Source organism: Conger conger, chromosome 17 (genome assembly GCF_963514075.1).
Source record: "Conger conger chromosome 17, fConCon1.1, whole genome shotgun sequence".
NCBI classification, from domain to species: domain Eukaryota; kingdom Metazoa; phylum Chordata; class Actinopteri; order Anguilliformes; family Congridae; genus Conger; species Conger conger.
In genome coordinates this window covers 26,031,608-26,056,212 of record NC_083776.1, presented here as the reverse complement: position 1 = coordinate 26,056,212, position 24,605 = coordinate 26,031,608, and the positions used below count along the sequence as shown (strand labels likewise).

The following is a 24,605-nucleotide window of genomic DNA, read 5'->3' as shown; positions in this document are numbered from 1 at the left end:
TCAGGACATGGGAAGCTTGTTGTGGCAACGATATAACCAACCAACCGACACCCCTTGGACTACACAAGCGAGACCAATACCTACATTATGGACTGAAACAAGGCATTATATGTATGTGGGTGAATAAATTATAATTGGATGGCACTTTGGTTGATTTTGAGAATTGGTGACCCAACTAAAATCTCTACCCTCCCCCATTTTGTGGGGACAACATGTACTTCATTTTCCTGGCAAGTTCAAAACCTCTCCAGATGTTTGAATCTTTTTTTATTATGCGGATTGGTATGTTTAACTATTACATATTTTCGAACCATTACTGTAAAATACACAGCGCAAAACATGCTCTGTTGCATATTACAGTTTTTGTCTTTATATTATGACCCCCATTCCAACATAAAGAACAAGAAACAAACACACAATCAGTCATACATGTACGCACATTCAAACACACACACACCCACACACAGATAGCATCATCAAAGGCATTTAATTATGCCTGGAGTAATCCGAGTGAAGGCTTAGCGAAGATCAAACTGATTTACTCCACATGGTCCTCCTGCAGAAACCTCAAACAAAGCTATTATTTTCATCTTACAGCATCACAAACACATTTCATACAAAAGGATGCATGTGCCTACAGCATCTCCCAGGGAAGGTACCCCATTCAGGTTCCCTCAGGCCCAAAACTCTTTTGGCACGCATTTTCTCAAAACGTTTCAAGGCTGTCGGCATTCAGCAGGGTGCTTCTCTGGACGGTTTTAGATACAAAGCCAGTCTGCGAGAGAGCTGGAGAAGGCTCGAGGCAGAGCAGAATTCCTGGGTCATGGTGAGTCATCATCACCCAGTTTCAGAATGTAGAACTGCAAGGCACATTAATGAGCTGTCAAAGTTAAAGGTTTAGGCGCAGAAGCCGGCGGAGCAGAGCTGACAGCCTCAGATATGATGTTACTTGCTTCAGAGAGCATTAGGAGCAGAATGATTTGTGAGAGTGAGGCTAGTGAGCAACTTATAAGTGATGTGTTCAAAGATTCCAGCTCTCGAAAAAGCCACTGAAGGTCACCCGTGGGCTCAAATAGGTCACCTGGTACCAGTCCTGGGGATATCCCATATTGGGGTGGCTGTTGAACGGTCCCCTCTGTTCCCAGCATAGAAATTGGTATCTGAAGATGTGAGCAATGATGACCTTCACAGCCTTTTTAAAAATCCATCAAGGGAACTGGGAAAAACTGTAAAACACACGCCTTCTATTTCCCCTTATCATCGGGTTTAAAATCTCGGACTCACGCCACGGACTCTGAGCTCCCTTTCCAGGTTGAATGTTTGACCTTGTTTGTTGGCCAAACAAAGGATGAATAGTTTGGACAGAAATGTAGCCAAATAAACGATGGAGAAACTTGTAATGCCTGCTATGTAGTGTTACTACTTACCACTTCTTTTCTAGTTTACCCCTTTATGTGGTGACCTTCCTATCCAAATAATCCATCCTAAAATGAGATCAAACTTTCCTTGATTTAATTCTATTGTGGTGAAGCAATCCGATACGACACCACTTCCTGAAAACTCCTGTTATTCATCTAGACACGAGCCCAAAGCTGGCCATCTGGCTGTGGGCTGTGGTAGAGGTTGACCTGTTTTTCGAAAGACAACTTACAAATGGGCAGCAGGGATTGCTGCTTGTATGTAGCTGTGTATAGCCAATTGGACATTCCAAATTAAGGTGGAAATTAGAGATTTTCAAATGAATAAGAAAGAAAATATATAATTAAAGAAATAAATACAGGCAACTCATTAAGGGCAGACAATGTGCAACAAACAGCACTTAAAAAGTATCCCACATCAGATCTCAAAAAATAGAGTTTAATGTTTATGTCCTGTATAACAAATTAAATATATTAGTGTTTACAAAACAGGTGCATAACCCAAGAGAACAACTTTTCACTTACAACAACAGTGATGAAAACAGATGTACAATTTAACTGACAAGCAATCTTTATCTTGTCCCATAGATAAAGATGTGCGGCTCTCTATAAATGCAACTATAAACCCCCTGTCCCTGAAAAAATAATAAGAAAATGAATTATATAAAAATTCTCATTTGAGGACTGTTACTGACACATAAAAAATGAGAAATCTAGATGATCACCATTAAAGGTCAATGGTGGTTGCATATGCATTGCATTGTGGGTGGTGCATTCATGAGCCTACATTACTGCCATTAATCATTTTTCTACCAAATGCACCAACATTTTTTACTCTTCTAGACAGATGAATGTTCTTAAACAAATACAAATACCCTATTTAGTAGGCTATATCTTGTCAGTTAAGGAAGTTACCATCATTCCATTTCTCTCTGAAATGTTAAAAATGACCCTCCAAAAATTAACTTATCAATATCCAAAATGGAGTAACTAAATTATATAATAAATGGATTATTACAAGATCCTCTTTTCTCTTTAATTTTTATTGAGCTTGTTTATTCTCAATAATATTTCATATTAGATTTTTTAAAATAAGCAACGAGCTGTACAAAAAACAGTTTCTTATTTCTATCTGAAGATATAAGAAAAAGCATAAACTGTCCACATTTAAATTAATAAGTCTATTGCAGGTTGGGTTTCAAGAGTGAATCAGTTTGTGAATTCATCATTCACAGCCACTTGAATGTAAGTATGTTGTAAGCTTGAACAAGGGGGAACCTGATTGGATGCTTCATTTTACCCATCAGGGAAAGGGGGAAAACTGACTCTTCAATGACTACGTGAAAAACGGACACTCAAGGCCCAACAAGATACACACCACATTCTACTTTGACAATAATTACAATGACATACTTATTCACTGAAAACATGAGAAGTCTTGGTATACAGTTTTGCTAATTCTAACACCACAGAACATTGCATTTAGAATCAAGCATATCAGCTACAGGTTGTGGTGGAAATCAGTCAGAATTAAGACTAAGAATATGCTACTCAACACATAAATACTGTACAGTGAACGATCCCAGAGAAGGGACAACTGGATACCTCCACTCAGTTTCTCAAAAACAGCTATTCAGTATTGCTATTCTAACACGTATAATATTGGAATCAATGTTGTATAATACACCGTCAAATGATGTAGTGACAAAACCCTGTTTTTTAGATGCAGGAATTATTGTTCATTTTCTAAAAATATGTACAAAATAATTATTGTAAAACATCACAGATGATTTCATGAAATCATTTTCCCAATTCCATACATAAATGTATATTTAATCAACATTCGTCCTTATCGTTGAACTGCAAAAAAATCTGTGCCTTTAACTTTTACATGGCAACATAATTTTGGTTATCACTGACCTCCTTAAAACAAACTAACATTTGCATTTAAACACAAATGCTGATTGAATCCAGACCCAAGGCTATAAAGAGCACTGCCTATCTGAAAAGGCCAAAGACAAGATACACGTTGTGCTTCATGATGACTGAAGAAAAATGCTTCCCCAAAATTAACAGTAGGGCCCTTTGGTGAAAGTAAATTGCTGCACTGTCATCACACCTGTCCACCATATTTTATTTTCCCTTCAAACAATCACTTTATGGAGTTTCCTGCAAACCATTCTAGATAAGAATAGACTTCTAGATAAGGTGCTTAACCACATGCTATCTTAGAAAGTCCATTTCATCTCTAAATCTTAAGCACCATTCCACATAAAGTTTTTTTCCCCAAAATGAAACTATTAAGCCACCATATTGAATTTCTGGTATGATCAAAATAATTACCACACTGAGGGGTGCTTTATGTCCGAACTATTAGATTCCCATTAATTCAGAGCAAAATAATGTTCAGATCATCTGCCCTCTCTCTGAAAAAAGTACAATGAGAACAGACTAGAAGTGTCTTCAGAAAGGACTGTACAACCAATGAGAAGAGACCAGGTGTCTCTTCAGAAGCGGCTATGCAGACAATGAGAAAAGTCTCTAGGAGTGTCTTCTGAAGATTGCTAAGGGTTCTAGGCGCTTTGTAAAAATACAAACTAAACATGAAGTAGGAGAATGTATTTTTCTTTCTCGAGGCAACATTGGTTGTTAAGGCTCTACTGTAGCTGTGCTTGTTTAGTATTCAATGACAGACAGAGTGTGCCCAGCACAAACGAGGAGGAGAGCGGAGCCCCAGGCACTATCTGGAGTCGTTGGGTTCCATTTTGATGGCCTTCTTGTCGGAGAGGTTGAGCACGTGGTGGGAGAAGTCTTTCCCAAGCCCGTTTTCTGGAATACGAAACACACACCTACGTAAGTGTTTTCAGCCTGCCGGGACGTCAGGGACTGCCAAACAAGGTGCAAAACACTGCATCACACAGAGCCTGGTGACTGAGTGAGACGGGTTTATTAACAACACTGTCAAAGAGACTGAAGAGTGTAAAAAAGAAGCGCTTTAACCAGAGTGAGAACAATGACTCTGCAAATCAAGGCCATATAAAATCTAAAGGCAATCTGATGCAAGCTCCCTTAGCAGCCAGGTACTACTACTACTACTACTACTGCTACTGCTACTGCTACTACTGCTACTATTTTTTCTGTAATTATACCTGTTTCTATTATAAACATCCAAAATTCAGAGGGCGCTTGAACGCTTCCAGGGAAAAAGAGGTCATGAATGGTATCTATTATCACCATAGACAATAGACAACAATGGTGATGTTTCCTTCCCCCGGAAGCATTTAGCACCAACAGATGGGCAAACTAAGACTGCTGATTAAATGAGAACCTGATGAGTATGTGGAAATGTGCACAACCAAGCAGGGTGATATGTCATCAAAAGGTCATAGATTTAAAGCCATTCATGCAAAAAGTCACAGGTGGAAGTGAAGTGTATGCAGGTCACGGAATAATGTGCAAAGCTGGGATGTCTGCCGTGCTATGATTAAGCCAAAGCAGTAGGGTACTACTCAAGGTGTGTCTGCAATGTATCCCCCGAGTTAACCATGTATTCACTTTATACCAAATGGTCTGGGGGTTTACAGTATTTGTGTAGTCAAATTCATTGGCTCTTTAGCCATGCTTATCAAGTTCTTAATTAAACGTTTATGAAGCATAATCTCTGTGACCATGTGGCTTGTGGACAACACCCACATAACTGCATTTTTATATTTGTTTTGCAAGCATTAGCCTAGAGGCACACCTCTGTTTGCGTTCTGCCCAAATTAATTGTACAACTGTGTGTAAGCTACTCCCTGTCCTATTCTTAGAAACTATCATACGATGTTTCACTTGCAGTTTTCTTTTATCACATAGTTACTTTGCAGTTGGTTTTGTTTTACTCATTGGGAAAAGCGCACATTCATTTGAGTGGGAGGAACACAGCTGCTATAATGGACTCACTTCAGTCTTTTCACATTTAAAATGTGCTGCAAAAGTCATCCATCCATCCATCAACCATTATCTAACCTGCAGGGGGAGCTGGAGCATGCATTGGGAGAGGGGCAGAACAGACCCAGGACTTTCTCTAATCAATCGCCAGGCCCATGGGTCCATACAGCTATTCATATCTACAGGCAACATAGAGTCTCCAATTGCCCTAACCTGCTAGTCTCTGGACTAAGGCAGGCTTTGTGAAGTTTCAGAATAACATTGAATTGATCAATTTTAGACACAAAGAGCGCAATAATCATGATCAATCCCAGATGTGCCTTATTTCATTTATTTGAGGCAAAGGATGTCTTATAGCAGTGGTGACCAATAATTTGAGTTCAAATTGAAGTTAATTTGAGATTTATAATACCACAGGTGTGTAAGATATACAGCTTTGGCCTCAGCTATTTTTACAAATCAAGCGTAAGCACAACTTGGGAAATGATCTCAAGATTAAGTTTAAGTTTAAAACCAAGATCATTTTTTTAGAAGTTAAGCTTATAATGTAATTGGATTAAGAGGCAGTTTAACTCAGAGCACTGGGCTGTGGAACCCTGTTCAAAGAGGGGCTCATTCAGACCTGAGGACGCCGTCTTGCCTTCCCCAGTGGAGAGGTGCCTCTTCAGCTCATTGGCCAGCTGCTTCCCCAGGGGCGTGTCCCCGTGGGCCCCACCCGGTCTCAGTCCAGGCACCCGCAGATTCAATGGCCGCTCCGCTGCACGGCAACAAACACACACAGATTCAATGGCCGCTCTGCTGCACGGCAACAAACACACACAGATTCAATGGCCGCTCCGCTGCACGGCAACAAACACACACAGATACAATGGCTGCTCCGCTGCACGGCAACAAACACACACAAGCTGCACTTCAACAACTGGGTCAAACACACATCCCCTTTCCCATATTTTACTGCTACCTTCATACAGGAGCACACTCATCTCTTGGCTCCTGGTCATTGTGTGAATGCCACAGACAAAGAAGCTATTAGTTGGTTTTGATTCATATTAAGGGCAGCTGAGCTCATGCTGACTTAAGACAGTTACCCAAGCTGTTTAAAACAAGAGCGTGGTTATAAGGCTAATGCGCAGAACCCCTGCGGTTTGACATGTCACGACATAAGGAGGAAGAGGGAGACATTGGGGGCATTTTCAGAGGGAACACCAGGTGCTCAGCGGGTTACAGCCAACCAAGTTTCCTCTTTCACATAAAGCCGAGGTTATTATGCACACACACACATGCATCATCTTCAGCACTGAGCCTTGGGAGGCCCTCCCCACAGGCACACAGTCTCTGCCCCACGCACAGCTGTCAGATTGTAGAAACGAAAGCAGCACTGAGAAAAGAAGAGAGAATGTGCCCCCCCCCCCCATCTCCACCCAGTCACCACTTCCCTTCACGTCTTCTTCAGTGACAGTGGAAAAACACTATGTTTTCCAAAATATCAGGAAGTATTTATTTTCTTTTTCTTTTTTTGTTCCCCCACCAAGCCCATACTATACTGATAGTTGGCTCTGTGGAGAGTCTGCAGGGGGCTGGTTGTCATGGCCGTACCGTCCTGTTCGCCGGCAGGCTGGGAGGAGAGGCCGTTGGTGCTCTGCCTGTCTGCGCTGGCTCTGACAGCCCCTGAGGGGATTCTCCAGTCCAGCGCCTGCAGCCTCTCCTGAGCCGACGCGTCGTGGAGGATCTCCATCTGCCTGGTCAACAGGCGCTCCAGCTGCATCTGCATCACAGAGAAACGCACTGCTGACACAGGACAACTCAAATACACACGTACACACACACGCACACACTATGACAATACCGACACATCACAACATACACACACGCACGCATGCACTGCTGACTCAGGACGCAGTGCAACTCAAATACAGACACACGCACTGCTGAGACAGGACGCAGTGCAACTTATACACACACACACACGCACTGCTGAGACAGGACGCAGTACAACTCAAATACACACACACTCACTGCTGAGACAGGACGCAGTACAACTCAAATACACACACACACGCACTGCTGAGACAGGACGCAGTACAGCTCAAATACACACACGCGCACTGCCGACACAGGACGCAGTGCAACTTATACACACACACACACTCACTGCTGACACAGGACGCAGTGCAACTCAAATACACACACACTCACTGCTGACACAGGACGCAGTGCAACTTAAATACACACATACACGCACTGCTGACACAGGACGCAATACAACTCAAATAAACACATACACACTGCTGACACAGGACACAGTGCAACTTAAATACACACATACACACTGCTGACACAGGATGCAGTGCAACTTAAATACACACACACTCACTACTGACACATAATACAGTCCAACTTAAATGCACACATGTACATGCACACACACACACACACACACACACACACTTACTACTGACACATAATACAGTACAATACACACAAAGTCACACACATAAATAGTGGTTTTGGGATTAATTCCAGGAGGGTCCTCGAAGAAGAAGCAAATTATCATTTTCCCCCCACAGTAACTACATGTTGTTTCACACGACGGCCACCGGGTGGAAAACGTGTACACTCTAATCCAATAATCAAATGCGAGAACTTCAAACGCCGATATCTGCTTCTTGTGTAAGTGGGAAGTAGTAGCTGCCACCCTGGTCTAGCTAATACCGCTAAACTCGCTTTTCTATCACTACTCTCTTCCCAAACTTTAGTATAGTGGTTAGTGCAGCCACCCTACAAATAGACGACTGAGGTTTGTGTTCTGCTTGCGGCTGGGCTGAAAACTCATCATCGTGCTGCACGTGCATCTTAAACTGCCTACCTTGGGTTTGCAATTTGCATCTGAATGCAAATACGAATACAGATAACTTTTGGACTCGAAAAGATAGTTACAAATTCAAATGGTGATATTCTGTATAGCTGATTAGGCTGCATCAGGATTCCATTGTTTGCGAGGCTATAGGCTTTCTCCACAGGATAGAATTTCTCATGATTCACAATGGCATTAGTCACATTCCATGGTTAAAAAATTGCTTTCCAGATAATGTTAACTTGTATTTCAAAATCAGTATCCGTTCCAGCATTGAGACTGCCTGTCTGAGCACCCTGTTGTTGCTGCAAGCTAATGGTGGATGACTCACAATTCAGAGTTATTTTTACCTGATCTCATTCACTCTGACCAGCCAGTGGTGGTCTTAATGAGCACTTATGGCGGTTGTTATGACCACTGGATAAGGTACACATACATTATGCCAGGGACATGATGCTGAGGCGGTCTCCAGCGCTGAGCATCATGGGATAGGCAGGCTTAGCCTGAACGAGCGCAGAGAGAAAGTGACTGACGCTGGTGTGACAGTGTGACAGACAGGCCTTTTGTGCACTTTCCCCGTCGCGGTCTCCATGTTTCCTTGGTTACCTGAATGTTCTGGCCGACGGTCTCCTCCCCTTTCGACTTGGCGTGCACGAGCTGCTCCCTCAGCGTCTCCTGGCGCATGTGGATGGCCTGCAGCGCCTCCTGCAGGTCGAAAAAGCCCTCCTGAAGAACAACAGGGAAGCATACAAAACATAAATGGCCAAAAAAATAGCAGGCTCCTGTGTGAAAGCAAAAAAGCGTTATTAAAATTAAAAAAGACGACTCATTCAGGCTTGTTTGCTCTTAATTCAGCTCCTTGGTACAGACACCCCTGTCAAACCTGTACTTTGAGTCATCGTGGATTTTAACCGTTTCAGGAGATGAAAGATCTGCCCCTGGCCTGAGCATGTCAGAAAGAGCTCCACCCTGTACAGGAGAAAGGCCCTGTAGATTCCTGTGTTTCTGTGGGATGCGTAATAGGGCCAATGTTTTTCCAATTTCTTTACAATTATCACATCAAAGTGCAGCTACGTTTCTATTTGTTATTGTCTGGAGTGAGAGTTGTCTGGAGTGAGAGTTGTCTGGAGTGAGAGCCGTCTGGAGTGAGAGCCGTCTGGAGTGAGAGCCGTCTGGAGTGAGAGCCGTCTGGAGTGAGAGCCGTCTGGAGTGAGAGTCGGGTGGAGTGAGAGCCGGGTGGAGTGAGAGCCGTCTGGAGTGAGAGCCGTCTGGAGTGAGAGCCGTCTGGAGTGAGAGCCGTCTGGAGTGAGAGTCGGGTACAGTGAGAGTTGTCTGGAGTGAGAGTTAGGTGGAGTGACAGTTGTCTGGAGAGAGAGTCAGGTGGAGTGACAGTTGTCTGGAGAGAGAGTCGGGTGCAGTGAGAGTTGTCTGGAGTGAGAGTCAGGTGGAGTGACACTCTTGTCTCTAGTCTCTCTCTCTCTCTCTCTCTCTCTCTCTCTCTCTCTCTCTCTCTCAGAACGCTCAGGTACTGACGCAGACCTGCCATTGGCCACATCATCAGGTGGCAGTGATGTCACTCTACCACACCTTCCAGCCACATTCCTGATGAAGATCCCCAGCTCCGCCTGCCCCACAGAACCTGCAGGGGAGGGTGTGCTCACGAGCATGCCTGCCTGGAATATTCTGGCTTCAGCCAGCTAGTGGCAGTTCTGCATTTGCATGGGTGTGGGTGATTCCCTGCTCATAATGCCATCATATATTCCGTGTGTGTGTAGCTGATCTCATTTAGACTCTCCTTCAACAGCGTGGCCAGGCACAGCAAATGATAAGGATGGTGCATATGGTGGCGTGCTTCACTACTAAAAGTCTAGGCCATTCACGCAGAAACTAAGGTAGAAATACAGCACTGTGCAAGGTTTTAAACACCCCTCTAATAAAAGTACAGGACATTCACCCAGAAACTAAGCTTGGAATATAGTACAGTACAAGAAATGAAACACCCCTTCTCTACTAAAAGTCGACGATATTCACCCAAAGGGCAGCATTGTGCAAAGACTACCACAGCATTTAGTCAATTGCACTACCACACAGACTAACAAGAGAACCAGGATATACAGATCCAAAGGCAAGCTACCTTGTTCACACGCTACATGGAAAGATGTAAATTTGAGTGGAATATTTCCAGATATTAAATGTAAGTCACCAATAACTGAAACACGTCCAACCTACACACTGCCAACTGTTAGCTGAAACCCGTGTTGTTAAAGCATGGTGAAACATGGGCACAGAAATGAAATTAATAACTGAAAAACAAGAGTGGGTGCTGGAAGCCGACTGATGCCCTGTTTGTGTGTAGCAGCTAATAGCACCTTTCCACAGAGCTGTGGGGAGAAAACCGCAGTTTCCATCCGTCATTCACTTGCGTCAGTCTGGACAGAAACTGGGCTAAGAGTGAAACACCTGAACCCCTGCTCGTCTAGAGACGGCAACTGGACCGAGACGGTAATTATGGGACAGAGGGAGTTTCCAGGGCACGGACATCAGATGCCTGGAAACAGATCAAATATGTTGCTATAGAGAGACGGATGGAGAGCTGCCATGCGCAACATGTAAAACAAAAGGCCCTTTACACTAAAAAAAAAAAGAAAGAGTGCGCTGTACGGAATATTTCAGTTCCGTTAACTCTTGATTAACATTCTGCAATGGAAAAAAATCTGTAGAATCTTTATGTCAAAAGGAAAAGAGAAAAGGAGGGACCATTAACCAACTGAAAGAAAAGACATCAACATAATAATAATAATTATAATAAACCAGTTTCTCTTGCTTCCATTAACATGCTTGTCATTTATGACATTAAGGGCTGGATTCATAGACACAGATTGACTTATAGACCTAGTCCTAGAATAAATTCAGTGGAGATTCTCCATACAAACCTCAATTTAGTCCAGGACTAAACTCAATCTGTTTGTGTGAATCAGGCCCTTAATGTGAGAAAAGAACAAAAGCAAGTTTATGGAAGTGAGAGCTCCCCAGTACAGATGTGTTTAGAACAGGGAGCAGCTCTGAGTTTCACTATTTCCCGTGAACTATGACTTCCTACGCGATGTCACGTCAGGGCTTGTGGGATAAACCACCCCTACCCGCCCACGTATCACACCCAGCCAAAAGCAGCTATTCAAACAATGAAGGTCATCTGCTCTCGAGATCACATCCTTTTGAGCCGTGAAGCTGTGCTGCTGCACATTTTCTTAATGCATAGGGCAGGTGAAGGGGTGAACATTCATTCTTAAGGAAAAGCCCAAATCATTTACATTACATTAATGGCATTTGGCAGACGCTCTTATCCAGAGGGACGTACAGTTGATCAGCCTAAGCAGGAGACAATCCTCCCCTGGAGCAATGCAGGGTTAAGGGCCTTGCTCAAGGGCCCAACGGCTGTGCGGATCTTGTAGTGGCTACACCGGGGATTGAACCACCGACCTTGTGTGTCCCAGTCATTTACCTTAACCACTACGCTACAGGCCACCAGTCACATGTCAGGTGACTTTATATTCATCCAACATTCTCAGGGATCACCCTGTCAGAATGTACACATATTACATGTCTGTTTTGTGGAGCTCCAGACTTCCAGCCATCAAAATGAGCCCTTTAACGTGACATGCAGAACTGTGCAAAAGTCTTAGGCACCTGTATAACATTCTGTACAGATAAGATTCTTTCAAAAATAATTCAATGAAAGGTCCTAAATAAACATAGTATACATTTGACATTACATTTTAGTAATTTGGCAGAATAGTTAAAAACTGAAGGGTTTTAATTTCCTCTCATATAAGCCCCTAAACAGAGGAGCAAAGCCATCATCTCTGCACAGAAACACCAAAGACCCAGCTGAACACACCTCTGCTTTTATCCTCTTAGGAGACGGCTCATCTCTATCTCCACACCGGGATCTGGAGGAGGGAGAGAGAAAGCGGGGCTCATTCAAAACACGGTGAAATTAAAGACTATTTATAACATTAAAAGAACGGTCTTACAACCTGTGATGCACTTTTGCTTTGCTTGTTCTCCAATTTGGAAAGCCCAACTCTGTATCAGTGCTCATGTCTGGACCCTCAGCTATTGATCTGGGTGCAAACAAGCCTGTGGTGTCCTCCAAAGCATGTGATCCCCAGCACCCTGCACTTCTATCTATTACACCACAAGGTTGCACTTGTGCAGAGTTGAGTCAGAGGAAGACTCTTCCTGTGTAGCATCAGCTGGACTTGTAGGTGCCCCATTGGCCAGGGAAGGTCTTTGGTGAATGTCATTCCCAACCAGCCCTGGTAGACACTACCGCCAGTTGTGTCACCCTGTGGCACTGGCATTGACAGGACTCTGGGGCTCCCCCATGCATTTAATCAACAATTCAGGTTTAGCTATTTTAAAGGAAATAAAATTTTTTGAAAGGGGACGGCACTGATTACTAGATTACAAGTACAATACCAGTCAATCAATGTGTCACCTGTGCTGGTCATTTGAATGCAGGCTTAGTGTCAGAGAAGAAAACATTCCCGTGGTCTGTCAGTGAGGGTGGGAGCTAATGTATTCATGCAGGGAGATAACTCCACATGCAACCCCGAAAGTCAATAAAATGCTCTGTCAGAGAACTGAGCCCTGGAAACAGTTCATTTTCTATTCGAGTGGAGCCGTAATGGGTGTAGGTGTCTAATGACAGATGGCAGAGGAGAGGCAGCTCACTTGCTGGTCCGGTACGTGTACTTGTAGGTGACCTCCCTGGAGATCTGTCGGGCCAGGCTGAAGAGCTCATCCCTACGAGCCAGAAGAGCCACATCCTTCATACACAGCTGAGCTGCAGCCTCGTTCACCGTCAGCTACGCAGAGTAGAGACAGGACACGCAATAACGCATTTATGACACGGTAAAAAAGTAGCATGTATATTGTGGTTATGCATGTTCATAATGAATGACTGTCAAATGTCATTTCTGTTTTTTTGTACAACTTTAAGACACAGACGTGTGTGCGTCATGTGCCATGGCAACACCAGAGGAAGCATTAGTCATGTGCATACACAAGCCTTCTCTCACTGACTCCAGCACTGAGTAACACACTCTTTCACAAGTCTTTTGCACACACATACACGGACATACACACACCCAGACAGGCACACACCCCTCTCTCAGTGACTCTACTCCTTAGACTGAGTAACACAATGACTCCTTCATGCACGCGCACGCACACACACACACACACACACACACAGACACACACACGTGTTTCTACCTCATGCAGTGTCAGATGTTTGCCATCCTTCCTCTTGGAGTCAAAGCGGCCGTAAATGGCGCTATACTTGCGGACCTCCTCCTCTCTACGGGGGTCCTCCTCACCCATGTCCAGGACGTGGCTGATCATCTTGGCCAGCTTCTTGTTGGCCTTCAGCTGCTCTCTGAGCTGGGCCAGGTCTCCAGGGACCTGGGCGGGGGCCAGCCTCTCCACGCACTCCGCCACCGAACGCACGGCCGCGGCGTCCAGCGCCTCCAGCGCCTCGCGGGGGGACGAGGGCGAGCCGGGGGACAGGCTCCGCTCGCTCTCCGGCCCGGGGCCCGTCCAGAAGCGCGGCTCCGCGCTGCTCCTCAGCGGGGAGCCTCCGGCCGCGTTGGCCCCGGCCGGCTCCGCCTTGCAGGGGTCCACGCAGGCGGCCGCCACGCACTTGGGCGCCTTGACGTGCGGGTCGCGGGGCCCCCCGCCGCCCTCGGGCAGCTTGTACACGGGGATGCTGCAGACGGGCAGCGAGGCCAGCGGCTGGTTGAAGAGGGTGGGGTTGGTCACCCAGTCCCGCAGCGACTTCTGGAGCCGACGCACGTGCAGCGGCTTGCTGGCCATGCCCACCAGCGCCATGATCTCCAGGAACTCGTCCTCGCCCGCCTCGCACAGCTGCTGCACGTCGTCGCCGCCCTGCTGGATGAAGGCGTCGTAGTAGCACAGCAGGTTGGCCCGCTGCAGGATGCGGTAGAGCTGCAGCTCCCCGAGGGTCCTGGGCAAAGCCGCCGCCATACCTGACAACCACAACCGAAGGGTTAACGCTCACAGCCATACCTGATAACCACAACCGAAGGGTTAACGCTTACAGCCATACCTGACAACCACAACCGAAGGGTTAACGCTTACAGCCGTACCTGACAACCACAACCGAAGGGTTAACGCTTACAGCCATACCTGACAACCACAACCGAAGGATTAACGCTCACAGCCATACCTGACAACCACAACCGAAGGGTTAATGCTCACAGCCATACCTGACAACCACAACCGAAGGGTTAATGCTCACAGCCATACCTGACAACCACAACCGAAGAGTTTACGCTTACAGCCATACCTGACAACCACAACCGAAGAGTTTACGCTTACAACCATACCTGACAACCGCAACCGGAGGGTTAACGCTTACAACAGGGTTCTGCAGGAGGGGACCGCAAACAACCAGCCAGAGAACAGAGTGGGCAGGAGAATGGGAGAAGGGAGAAAGGGGTGTGATAGAGCGAGAGGCTATGAAAGAGAAGCAGAGGTGTATGTGCATGCGTGTGAGCATGATGTGTGTGTGTGCGTGTGTGCGTGTGTGTATGTGTGTGTGTGTGTGTGTGCGTGTGTGCATGTATGTGTGTGTGTGTGTGCATGTGTGCGTGTGTGCGTGTGTGTATGTGTGTATGTGTGTGTGTGTGTGTGCGTGTGTGCGTGTGTGCGTGTGTGCGTGTGTGCGTGTATGCACGTGTGTGCGTGTATGTGTGTGTGGGCGCGCGTGTGCGTGTGTGCGTGTGTGTGTGTGTGTGTGTGTGTGCGCGCGTGTGTGCGCGCGTGTGTGCGTGTATGTGTGTGTGCGCATGTGTGCGCATGTGTGCGTATGCGTGTGTGTGTGTGTGCGCGTGTGTGTATGTGTGTGTGTGTGTGTGTGTGTGCGCGCGCGTGTGTGTGTGCGTGTGTGCGCGTGTGTGCGTGCGTATGTGTGTGTGTATGTGCAGGCGTGTGCGTGCCTGTGGCCCCTGTACTGGAGCAGAGGATATAAAAGTGTCTGTCAGCCTCCTGGTTGCTGGGTGAGCCACATACCACACTCCACCTCTGCAGCGTGCGTAGGTGTGTGCACTCGGCACAAGCTCTGCTTGTTCGCCCTGCGATTGTTCTGGACTGGCGGGGATCTCCACACCAGGCTCAGAGGAAGGGGGAGGGGTGTGGGACTGGGGAACCTGGGCTACCTCTGGGAGGTTCACGCTTTTCTTTTTTACACTCTCCTTCCATGCCATCCTCACTCCCCCCCCCCCCCCCCGCCCTTCCCTCATTCACCTCTTTCCTGCCCTCCCTTCCCTCCTCCCCCAATCTCTATCCATCTATCTGAGAGAGAGAGGGACATCCTGAGATCCAAGAAATTCCTCAATACTTACTTCTTGAAAGCTGAACAAGTATAGTAACCTCTCCAACACAGACCACAGCACAGCTTAACTGAATTGTCATGCTGAAGAAAGCCTGCAAAGCAGTCAAAACCTGAGACTTTTCATGGCTTTGGTCAGTCAGGTTGCCTGGATATGCTTGTTACCCAAAACAAACATGACTGGTCCTGTATTCCTCTCATTCTGGCAGTACTGCAGGCTTAACTTACACCATGCAAAGTTAATCATGCATAATGTTAAACCCTGTGTATGACAGAGGAGCTATTCAGCAGGTGGAGAGGGTAGGGTGGCCATGTGTGAGGCTAAGAGGATAATGAACCCCTGCTCAACATCAGATTGTTGAACCCAGTGGGATTTTACTTGAACGGCACTGACTGCACTTAATCGAAAACATTTCATCAGAGCATTCCCTCTTCAGTATAAGGCTCAGGTAACAATGGGTAGTTTGCCTGGTGCTTCACATTGTCTATGTTAGTACACTTATCATACAATCACAAAGCATAGCAGATGACTCTCGATCAATTTAATGAGAGCAATACACAATAAGAGGAGGTAAACTGAAGACATCAGGCCACTCCAAGTGATAATGGAAACAAAATTAACATAAAACGAATTACAATCATATTAAGGCCAACATAGGCTAAAATGTTTTTGTTATCCTATGAGCATCTTATATTTGACCTGTGCGATATTTGCGTCAGACATCAATATAAACAGAGTGAACTCGGTGTGGAATCTTGACCATCAAAATATAAATAAATTAATTTCTTTTTTTTTTTTTTATCCACACATTTCGACAGATTTGTATCTGCTGTGTACTCTCGTCTTCATACTATATGTAACTTGAAAGAGTTGCGACCAAGCTTACTTTCTCCACCCCAAATCAGACTCAAACAATTTTGAAAATCGAGTTGTGACTGGAGAAGGAAAATTATTCGAAATGAGCTTTCACAGTCTAATCACTTCGTTAACGTGCATTACGCCTATGTACAAACATTTAGAAATGCATAATCAGATAGGCCTAGCCAAAGCTATGACAGGACAAATGAAATAATTTTACCTAGCAGGAGCATGCGTCTACTGTGACTCGGATAACTTATTTTAAATTCACAGTAATGGTTAAAGAAAAAAAAAAAAAACCCTGCAGACTCAAGCGCAACATTTCCGAGCCGGTAACTGTCAGATAAACCGCATTCATGTTGATGGAACGTTGACGGTTTGTTTTAATAACAAGAAACTACATGCTCAGATCAGAAAAAACTAAGATACCTGTGAATGGCACAATAACAATAAAAAATATTAAACTAAACGGAGTAAGTTCACAACAATACGTACTACTGAACAACAAACAAAATCCATGTCCCGCAATAAATATTTGAATAAATGAGCGAATTAATTTAGGTTATGACCAAATAAACGAGTAAATTAATAAATCATTTTACGTGGGAACCAAAAAATTAGAAATTAAACGAGATAAGTAATTTGACTAGCCTACAGTAAGCATGCGAAACTGCACAGTTGGCAACGAAAAGTTTTTGTTTGGACCAAAAGCACTTTCAGAAATGAGAAATGAGCAGGCCGAAAATTGTTTAATTCCATTTATTAATTTTGGCGCTTTAAGAACGTCTGCCTAATACGTCAATACAGCTACATATGACCAAAGTACAGCCTACTATTCTTTAAAGCAGGGGTGCATAGCGCCCCGGTCCTGGAGCACTGGCGTGCTTGCTGGTTTTTGTTACACAATTACCTTATAGTTTTCAAATAGCTCTATCAGCCACGCTGGTGCACTCCTGTACTTGAACACAGTAAAAGCTTGAGTATGCACTTGCACTCCGTGGCCGTAGCCTACCTGGAGCTTATACAAATGTCAGATCAAGATGATTGCGCTAATTAAATAATTGAACTGAAGTTGACACAAAATCCTGAAACGGATCGGCCCTTCTGGTGAAACCCTGCCTTAGAGCATGTATGCTGTGATTTTTTGAAAAGTGAAATAAAAACAGTTTTACTGGTGACTTAAATTGAATGCGGTGGTGAAAACAGAAGGAAAAGCATATTAGCCTACCTATCAACTAATTAATTCTGTCTTTACACAGCTGCTGCTTGACGCCCACCGACGCTTCTCCTGCGTTTTGGATTTCACTGGCATTCACCCACACAGTAGAAATCCGTCCCATCCCTCCTGCCAGTAAGGGCAACACTACAATCTCTGTATAGAAGAAGTAGCAGGCACATGAGCTACAATAACACAAAGCGCAGCCGGCGCAGAGTCTATACGCAAACCCAAACAGACTAAAACAATCCGATAGAAGCAGGCATTTTTCATTTATCTTTGCAAGTTAAGCCACATACCTTTTCTTGTTCTCCCCCAAGGATGCCCTTGTATTGCGTTCCCAGGTGTCCAACCAGGAGTTCTTGTTAATAGCCCTGTCAGTTTTTGGGGGACGATTCCTCAGACGTCCAACTAGAAGGGGATGATGCGTTTCCCCGCGTGCGGGCGCTGCCACTCAACTGCGACGTACATTCAGTTTGTGTATAGTTCGCAGCCTTCGTGATACCCTTCGCATCGTAAGCACATATGCCACTGTTTAACGATCTAGTACAAAAGGCCTAGGAACTATTGGTTTCCCCCTCCTCCCCTACTGCTAGAATTGGGATATTCCGCTCTTGCTACACTGCTCTCGCACTCCCACGCAGCCGCGTGACGCAGATCCTGGCGTGGGCGGCTGCTGGGCGTGGGAGGCTGCTGCATGGAATACCGAGCCTCGTGTCACACCAGCAGCCAGCGGGGAGTCAGGCTCCAGCAAGCCCGCTCTCTCGCTCTGGCACATGGTCGTTAACAGCCCTATTGACCTCGGATAAAACGTCCATAATCTAACTATTTCTATATATACGTTTGGAGTCCCCCATGATGCATTCTCACCTATGCTATATCTTCCCGTATACACAGGCTTACAGGTATTGCAACTACCTTGCAAATGTGTTGTAAGTATCTTTCATCATGTTCATTCCTCCCATATTTTCTTGTTTTTGGATAAACAGTATTATTTACAGACTCGTTCCTCTCGAAACACGTGCATACGCACATGCATACTCTCAGGTGAACCCACATATGTGCACATTAAGTTGTGTGTGCTTAATTTGGGGAATTTTTCATTTTTATTCAATTTAGATGTGTTTAGTGATACTAACACGCAGATAAAGTTCTCAGTTTTTAGATTCTAAATTTAGAATTGACTGAGGAGTCACAGGTCACAGATATAACCAAGTGAAAAGCAATACTTCATTTGAAACTGAAATTCTACATGCACTGTGGGAACCAATGTATTACTCAGATTCTTACTCCGTTAAATTCAGGCTCTAGTGCCCTGCCCACTTGACTGAGATGGAATAGACCCACAAAGCAGAACATTGCTGACGATAACCCTGCTTTCAAAAACATTCTTTGGGGAAAATAAGAATTGTGTGGATGAGTATTAATAACTGAAATAGTCTTTCATCAAGTAATTGTGGTTGAGGCCATATGCAGCTGCAGTACCTCAAAACAATCAGAGTTGAATATGTTACACCTGCATGGCCTCTTTATATAAAAAAAGAAGCTATTCTCTTGCCATTTTGATAAGAATAGTTTGGTCAGGCAGTCTACCCAGTGCACACTGCTTGCAGACAGATGTAAAATCCAAAGCAGGAAGAGGGAGTGGATCTGGTCCCACACAGGCACTACAAACTCCCATGTCAGGATATTTACACTCCCACACACAGTGATTCAACTGGCGCCAAGCCTCTCCAAACAGACCCTCTGTTCTGCTCTGCATCAGACAGGGCGAACGAAGACGGCACGCTGACTCTTCCTCTTACCTGCTGGAAATCCAACATTCAACGCAGGATTCAATGCACTGTTCATGAATGTATCTTTTATCTTTTTATTTTTTATTAAAAAAAAATTGTGTTTACTGAACATTTTACATTCTCAGAAAAAGCCCGATTTTTCGTGTTAAATTCTAACTGAACTGAATGATGATTCAATTTAAAAAAATCTTTCTTTTTTACACTGCATTTGTTTTCACTCAGTTGCTGTATTAACTATAAAAAAGAGAATATCTCCCTATCAGACACACAGCCGAAAAAATAAGGAATAAGGCAATAATGTGAAAAATAAGGCAAAATAAATTCACCTTTCCCCCACAGCAGAAGACACAAGCCTTGTGTTGTGAGAGGTAGGCATGCTTAAAAACTCCCAATCACCCTTAGTATCAGAGGTTATTTTTAGCATTTAGGCCAGATAAAAAAAGACCAAGGAAGTTGCACCATTCTCTTTGAATCTCTTATCCCGGAACTACATGCAGAACGGACACAAAGGGCAGCCGATCCCTAATCGGACACACTGCATGCTCACAGAACATGCTCTAGATCCTTGCAGTCCAATACTTGTTCGACCAATTCATATTACTGAAATGCATACATTCTAACATTTCACGCTGCAATGTAATTACAATAGTGAATTAGTCATCACATTTGTGTATTAGTCATTTTGTGCTGGATTTGGATCTTAAACATATTTTTCACAATTCTCATCTCAGATGAGTGAGATTTTATGTTCAGTTGTTTGCTTCAGTAAGAATCAGTAGTAGGTTCCCACAGAGGTTACATCAACCCATGAGAGGCTGCAGATTGAATGGCACAGAAAACTACAGCCCAATAAGAGGAAAAGCATTCTGGCAAATATACTCTCAAAATGGAGACCATACACTGTTGTTGAAATCATACTTTTTTTTCTTGTATCACATTTACAATTCCTATTTAAAGTATTGTTACCTGGATAACATGTGGTGATATTATTATCCATTTCTTTATTTGATTGAAAAACATTGATTCATTTAGCTTCTTGATGCACTACATAAAACACAGAGGTGCAGGCATACACCAGAAATAATTAGGAATATACAGTGTTTGCAGTAGACCTGACCTCATTTTCATGCTACAATTATTGCCACTGTCTCTGTAATTGCAGTGACCATTCTGTTGATTGCTGTTCTGGGAAGAGATGAGGAAGAGAGTAGGCTAGGAGTTACACAGATAAATATGGACATCCGAGTTAACCTGGGAAGACGTTCATGAATCGTGCTTCCAGTAAAGGTTCAGAGACTTGTCTTTTACAGTCATATCTTTCTCCCCATCAGACACACAGATCCACATCTTTCTCTATCAGACAGTCTTTCTTAGAGAAATATGCAGCAGTACCATCTCATAGCACAAATGTCTTAATCGGTTTTGCATACCCGCATTGCATTTTATACAAGTGCACCCAAAGCAAATGAATTAGCATGCACATTATGCTTAATCTTAGGTTCATTCCTTTTTCTGCTAATTGGATAAGGGTGTAAAAAAAAAAGAAGGTTTTTCTTTCTCTATCCATTTACCCTTCATTGTTCTTATTTCAACAAATCATGAAACCTCTTTTGGCTTTTTTTGGGCTTTTTTTGGCATGCCACATTGTGTCCCTTCCTTATTTTTGGCACTGGATTCCCCCTCTCAGCAGACAGCGATGCTCGCAAGTCCCTGCTGTGTCATCTCTGACATATCACAGGCAGCAGAATGCTGAAGATGCCTCTAATGAAGATGAGCTAATTAAGAACTGAGCTGAGGCCACAAGCAGAGTTCTGTCACCATCACACTAAACCGCCATCTATCGCCATGTCGTATAGAATACAGCATGCCACAAAGAATGCATTGACTTTAAGGGCTGTATGGTAGTGTACCACCCAACCAGTGCAAACATTTGACGCACATTTTTAAGATTCGAAATGTTCATTTAATGACTGACCTAGCCCCTACTAAGGTCACAACTAAAATCAAATAGTATGTTCTTGGCTCAATTTATGGAGTAAAAGCCGTAATTCAATAGCCAGTGTTGAACAGCCACTGTAAATGCCCTGCCTGCAATACACTCCCTGTAGCATTGCCTCATATGGCAGCTCATTACGTAGTCAGTATTATTTGACTGTAGTGACCGTTAAAATATTTACAATAAGAGCCAGTGCACCTACACGCATTTAACAAACTCAAGTCTTCCACTATGTGACGTGTGTAGAGCTAGTATCCCACATTCCTTGTGTCTCTACTTCAAGTAGTTTTCATTGATTAATTCTATACAAGTGCAATGTCTAAAATAGCCATCCTTGGACTGCATAACTGAACACAGCTTGCATATTTAAATAGTCAAATTGAAATAAACAAAATATTTATTGCATCTGTGAATTGTGGTTAAGCATTCATGCTGCACATTCATAGTGCCTCAAAAAGAGCAAAATGCAGCAATGCTTCAGTTTAAATGTGGTTTGGGTTAGTATAAAATGCAGCAGTGCTTCAGTTTAAATGTGGTTTGGGTTGGTATAAAATGCAGCAGTGCTTCAGTTTAAATGTGGTTTGGGTTGGTATAAAATGCAGCAGTGCTTCAGTTTAAATGTGGTTTGGGTTGCTATAAAATGCAGCAGTGATTCAGTTTAAATGTGGTTTGGGTTGGTATAAAATGCAAACACATTGTTGAACACCAAGCTTGAACAGTGTCATTCTATTTGACACACCCCTTATTTCAGCGCCCAAGCCATGCTGATGCAAGTTTACCGCAGACCACGAAAATGACCGAACCAAATATTCAATTTGCAGGAGATTAAACTAGCAGTTGCATTTTCGTTTTCCCTTGCTGTGACTCTACCTGCCTCTGACACAGATGACACTTGAAGTTCTTATTTTTCATCTCACGCAGCTTTCCCGATAACTGACCTGCCACACTCTGTTTCCACAATATTAAGGTTAATTGTTCACATCTCTTGTTGCGAAAAAAAGAACACTGCCTTGGAATAGAAGAAGGGTCTTTTTGTGTGCAATTATGATCAATTCATGAGGGGCAACATTTCATTATGTTTTACAGAGACACTCTTTCCTTCCTGTCACTGTTTTTGCCATATGGTGACCATACCAAAGCGTGTCTTGAGAGCTACTGCTCAGTCCAACAACAAATATCCACTCATCCCAGCGACAAATATCCACTCAGCCCAGCAACAAATATCCACAACAAAAATAAGACCAGAAAAAACTGGTCATAGCTTCATTTCTCCCAGTGATTGATTATGGATGTTCTTTATATGCATTCTTCCACTACCACTCTTCATTACATTTTATCTAAAAGGCTAAATCCCTTACTCATAGCTGTTATTTGTATGAAAAGGCAAGTCTGACTTCACCATAGATGGCTTCATTGGCATATTTTAATTCATAAAGCCATCATAAAGCTGTTTAAATGGCCTTTTTAATTGGAAAGCAAGTTCCTACAACCACCGCTCCCAGAACCTGCCACTTTTTACTGTTCCACATTCATCCACAGAATTTTGGAAGATGGCTTTTAGTTTTTATGATCTATGGTCCTGGAACCAGCCCCAGAAAGATATCAAACTGGATCATTTCATCCCTGTGGGTCATTTTAAAAGTTTACTTCACATGTTAAAAACTGAGGTCGACAGCTGTTTTACTTGAGATTTGTTTGTGCTTTTGTATTGTCTTGAATTTAATGTTGTAATCTCGGCTCTGCTCCTCCCTTGGCCAGGGCTCCCTAGTGAAAGAGATAACCATCTCAATGGGACTCACCTGTTTAAATAAAGGAGAAAAAGTCCACTTAGTCCAGCAACAAATATCCACTCAGTCCAGCAACAAATATCCACTCAGTCCAGCAACAAATATGGCTCAACCACAAGCCCACGCTTGGGCCTGACAGCCCTTCGGCCTGTGATGAAGACGCCCACGCAGTGCTGAGGCCTGCCTCTCGCACGCAGCTGCCAGAGACACCCTGTTATTCTGAAAGCAGCCAGCCAAACCCTCCCCTCCCGCCTTGCAACAACGCCCACACAGACAGAGCTCCCGATGGTGGGGGTGGGGCTATGCATGTGTGTGAGAGAGAAGGAGCCTGTGTGTGCGTGTGTGTGTGTGTGTGTGTGTGTGTGTGTGTGTGTGTATGTGTGCGCAAGCACGTATGTGTGTCTGTAACCGTCACCAAGAGAAACTATGCATGAATGTGTGAAAAAAGATGGTGTTTAAAGAATTTATGTGAGATTTTGGGAGTGACACACATCTTGTGAGGGTGTGTGCACCCGTGGTTATTTCCAGACGTGCTCAGAAGTGTGGTTAGGTTATGTATGTGTGCATGAAATGTGCATGCTTATTTTGTACACGAATGTATATGAACAGTGCAGTCTATAAAGATTTAGACAGTGGTACAATTTGTCCATTTGGCTCAGTACTCTGACACACTAGATTTGAATTGAAACAATGAATATGAGGTTAAAGTGCAGACTGTCACCTTAAATTTGAGGGCATTTACATCCATATTGAATTCATGGAATTTGCGTTCATACATTTCTCTCCCCCTCCCCCAATTTTACGGGACCAAAACGAATTGGATAGTTGGCTTCTCAGCTGTTCCGGTTTAGTCAGGTGTATTCAATCACTTCCTTGGTGCAGGCATAAGTCTTGATTCTAGGGTTTTGATCGCCTCTAGAGTCTGTTATTGTCAACATAGACCAATGAGTCAAGGAAGTCATTATGAGGCTAAGAAAAGAGAAATAAACAGAGACATAGGCCAAACAATAGGCTTACCAAAATAAACCGCTTGGAACATCATTAAGAGCCAAGGTAAATGCAACGCAGAGCACTGGTGACCTCAGTCATTTTAAAATGGGCTGATAGGCCAGGGATGTTCTCCACAGTTAATGCCAGAAGAATTCTCACCATAATGGAGAGAAACACCCAAACACCTATCTGACAGATCAGAAACAGTCTTCAGGAGGCATACGAGGATGCTTCAGTGACTCCTCTCCATAGATTACTTCACAAACAGATCCACAGAGGCTACAGCGCATGATGCAAACTGCTAGTTAGTTGCAAAAACAGGATGGCCTGTTACGGCTTGCC

The 24,605-nt window shown here is 44.0% G+C and overlaps 1 protein-coding gene across 4 annotated transcripts; it reads right to left on the bottom strand.

Moving 5' to 3' along the window:
* Positions 1–1,836: 1,836 nt before the first annotated feature.
* On the bottom strand, positions 1,837–23,354 carry LOC133117028 (NGFI-A-binding protein 1-like). Of its 4 annotated transcripts, none has more exons than XM_061227094.1 (8): positions 23,286–23,354; positions 13,483–14,255; positions 12,940–13,073; positions 12,101–12,152; positions 8,809–8,928; positions 6,945–7,113; positions 5,971–6,105; positions 1,837–4,247 (listed from the first exon to the last, which is right to left on the bottom strand). In XM_061227094.1, the coding sequence occupies exons 2-8, from the start codon at positions 14,251–14,253 to the stop codon at positions 4,159–4,161; spliced, it is 1,470 nt and encodes a 489-aa protein (XP_061083078.1). In that variant the 5' UTR covers positions 14,254–14,255; positions 23,286–23,354; the 3' UTR covers positions 1,837–4,158. The 4 variants fall into 4 exon arrangements, with proteins under 4 accessions (XP_061083078.1, XP_061083076.1, XP_061083077.1 ...); XM_061227092.1 differs by lacking the exon at positions 23,286–23,354 and adding an exon at positions 17,994–18,291; XM_061227093.1 differs by lacking the exon at positions 23,286–23,354 and adding an exon at positions 17,707–17,831.
* Between the last annotated feature and the right edge of the window lie 1,251 nt (positions 23,355–24,605).

Coding starts and splice junctions, on each gene's coding strand:
- LOC133117028 (XM_061227094.1), bottom strand. CDS start 14,253: ATGGCGGCGGCTTTGCCCAGGACCCTCGGGGAGCTGCAGCTCTACCGC. Junction 8,929..12,100: donor CTAAGAGGATAAAAGCAGAG/GTGTGTTCAGCT, acceptor GTTGTTCTTCAG/GAGGGCTTTTTCGACCTGCA. Junction 6,106..6,944: donor GCCTGCCGGCGAACAGGACG/GTACGGCCATGA, acceptor GTTGCCGTGCAG/CGGAGCGGCCATTGAATCTG.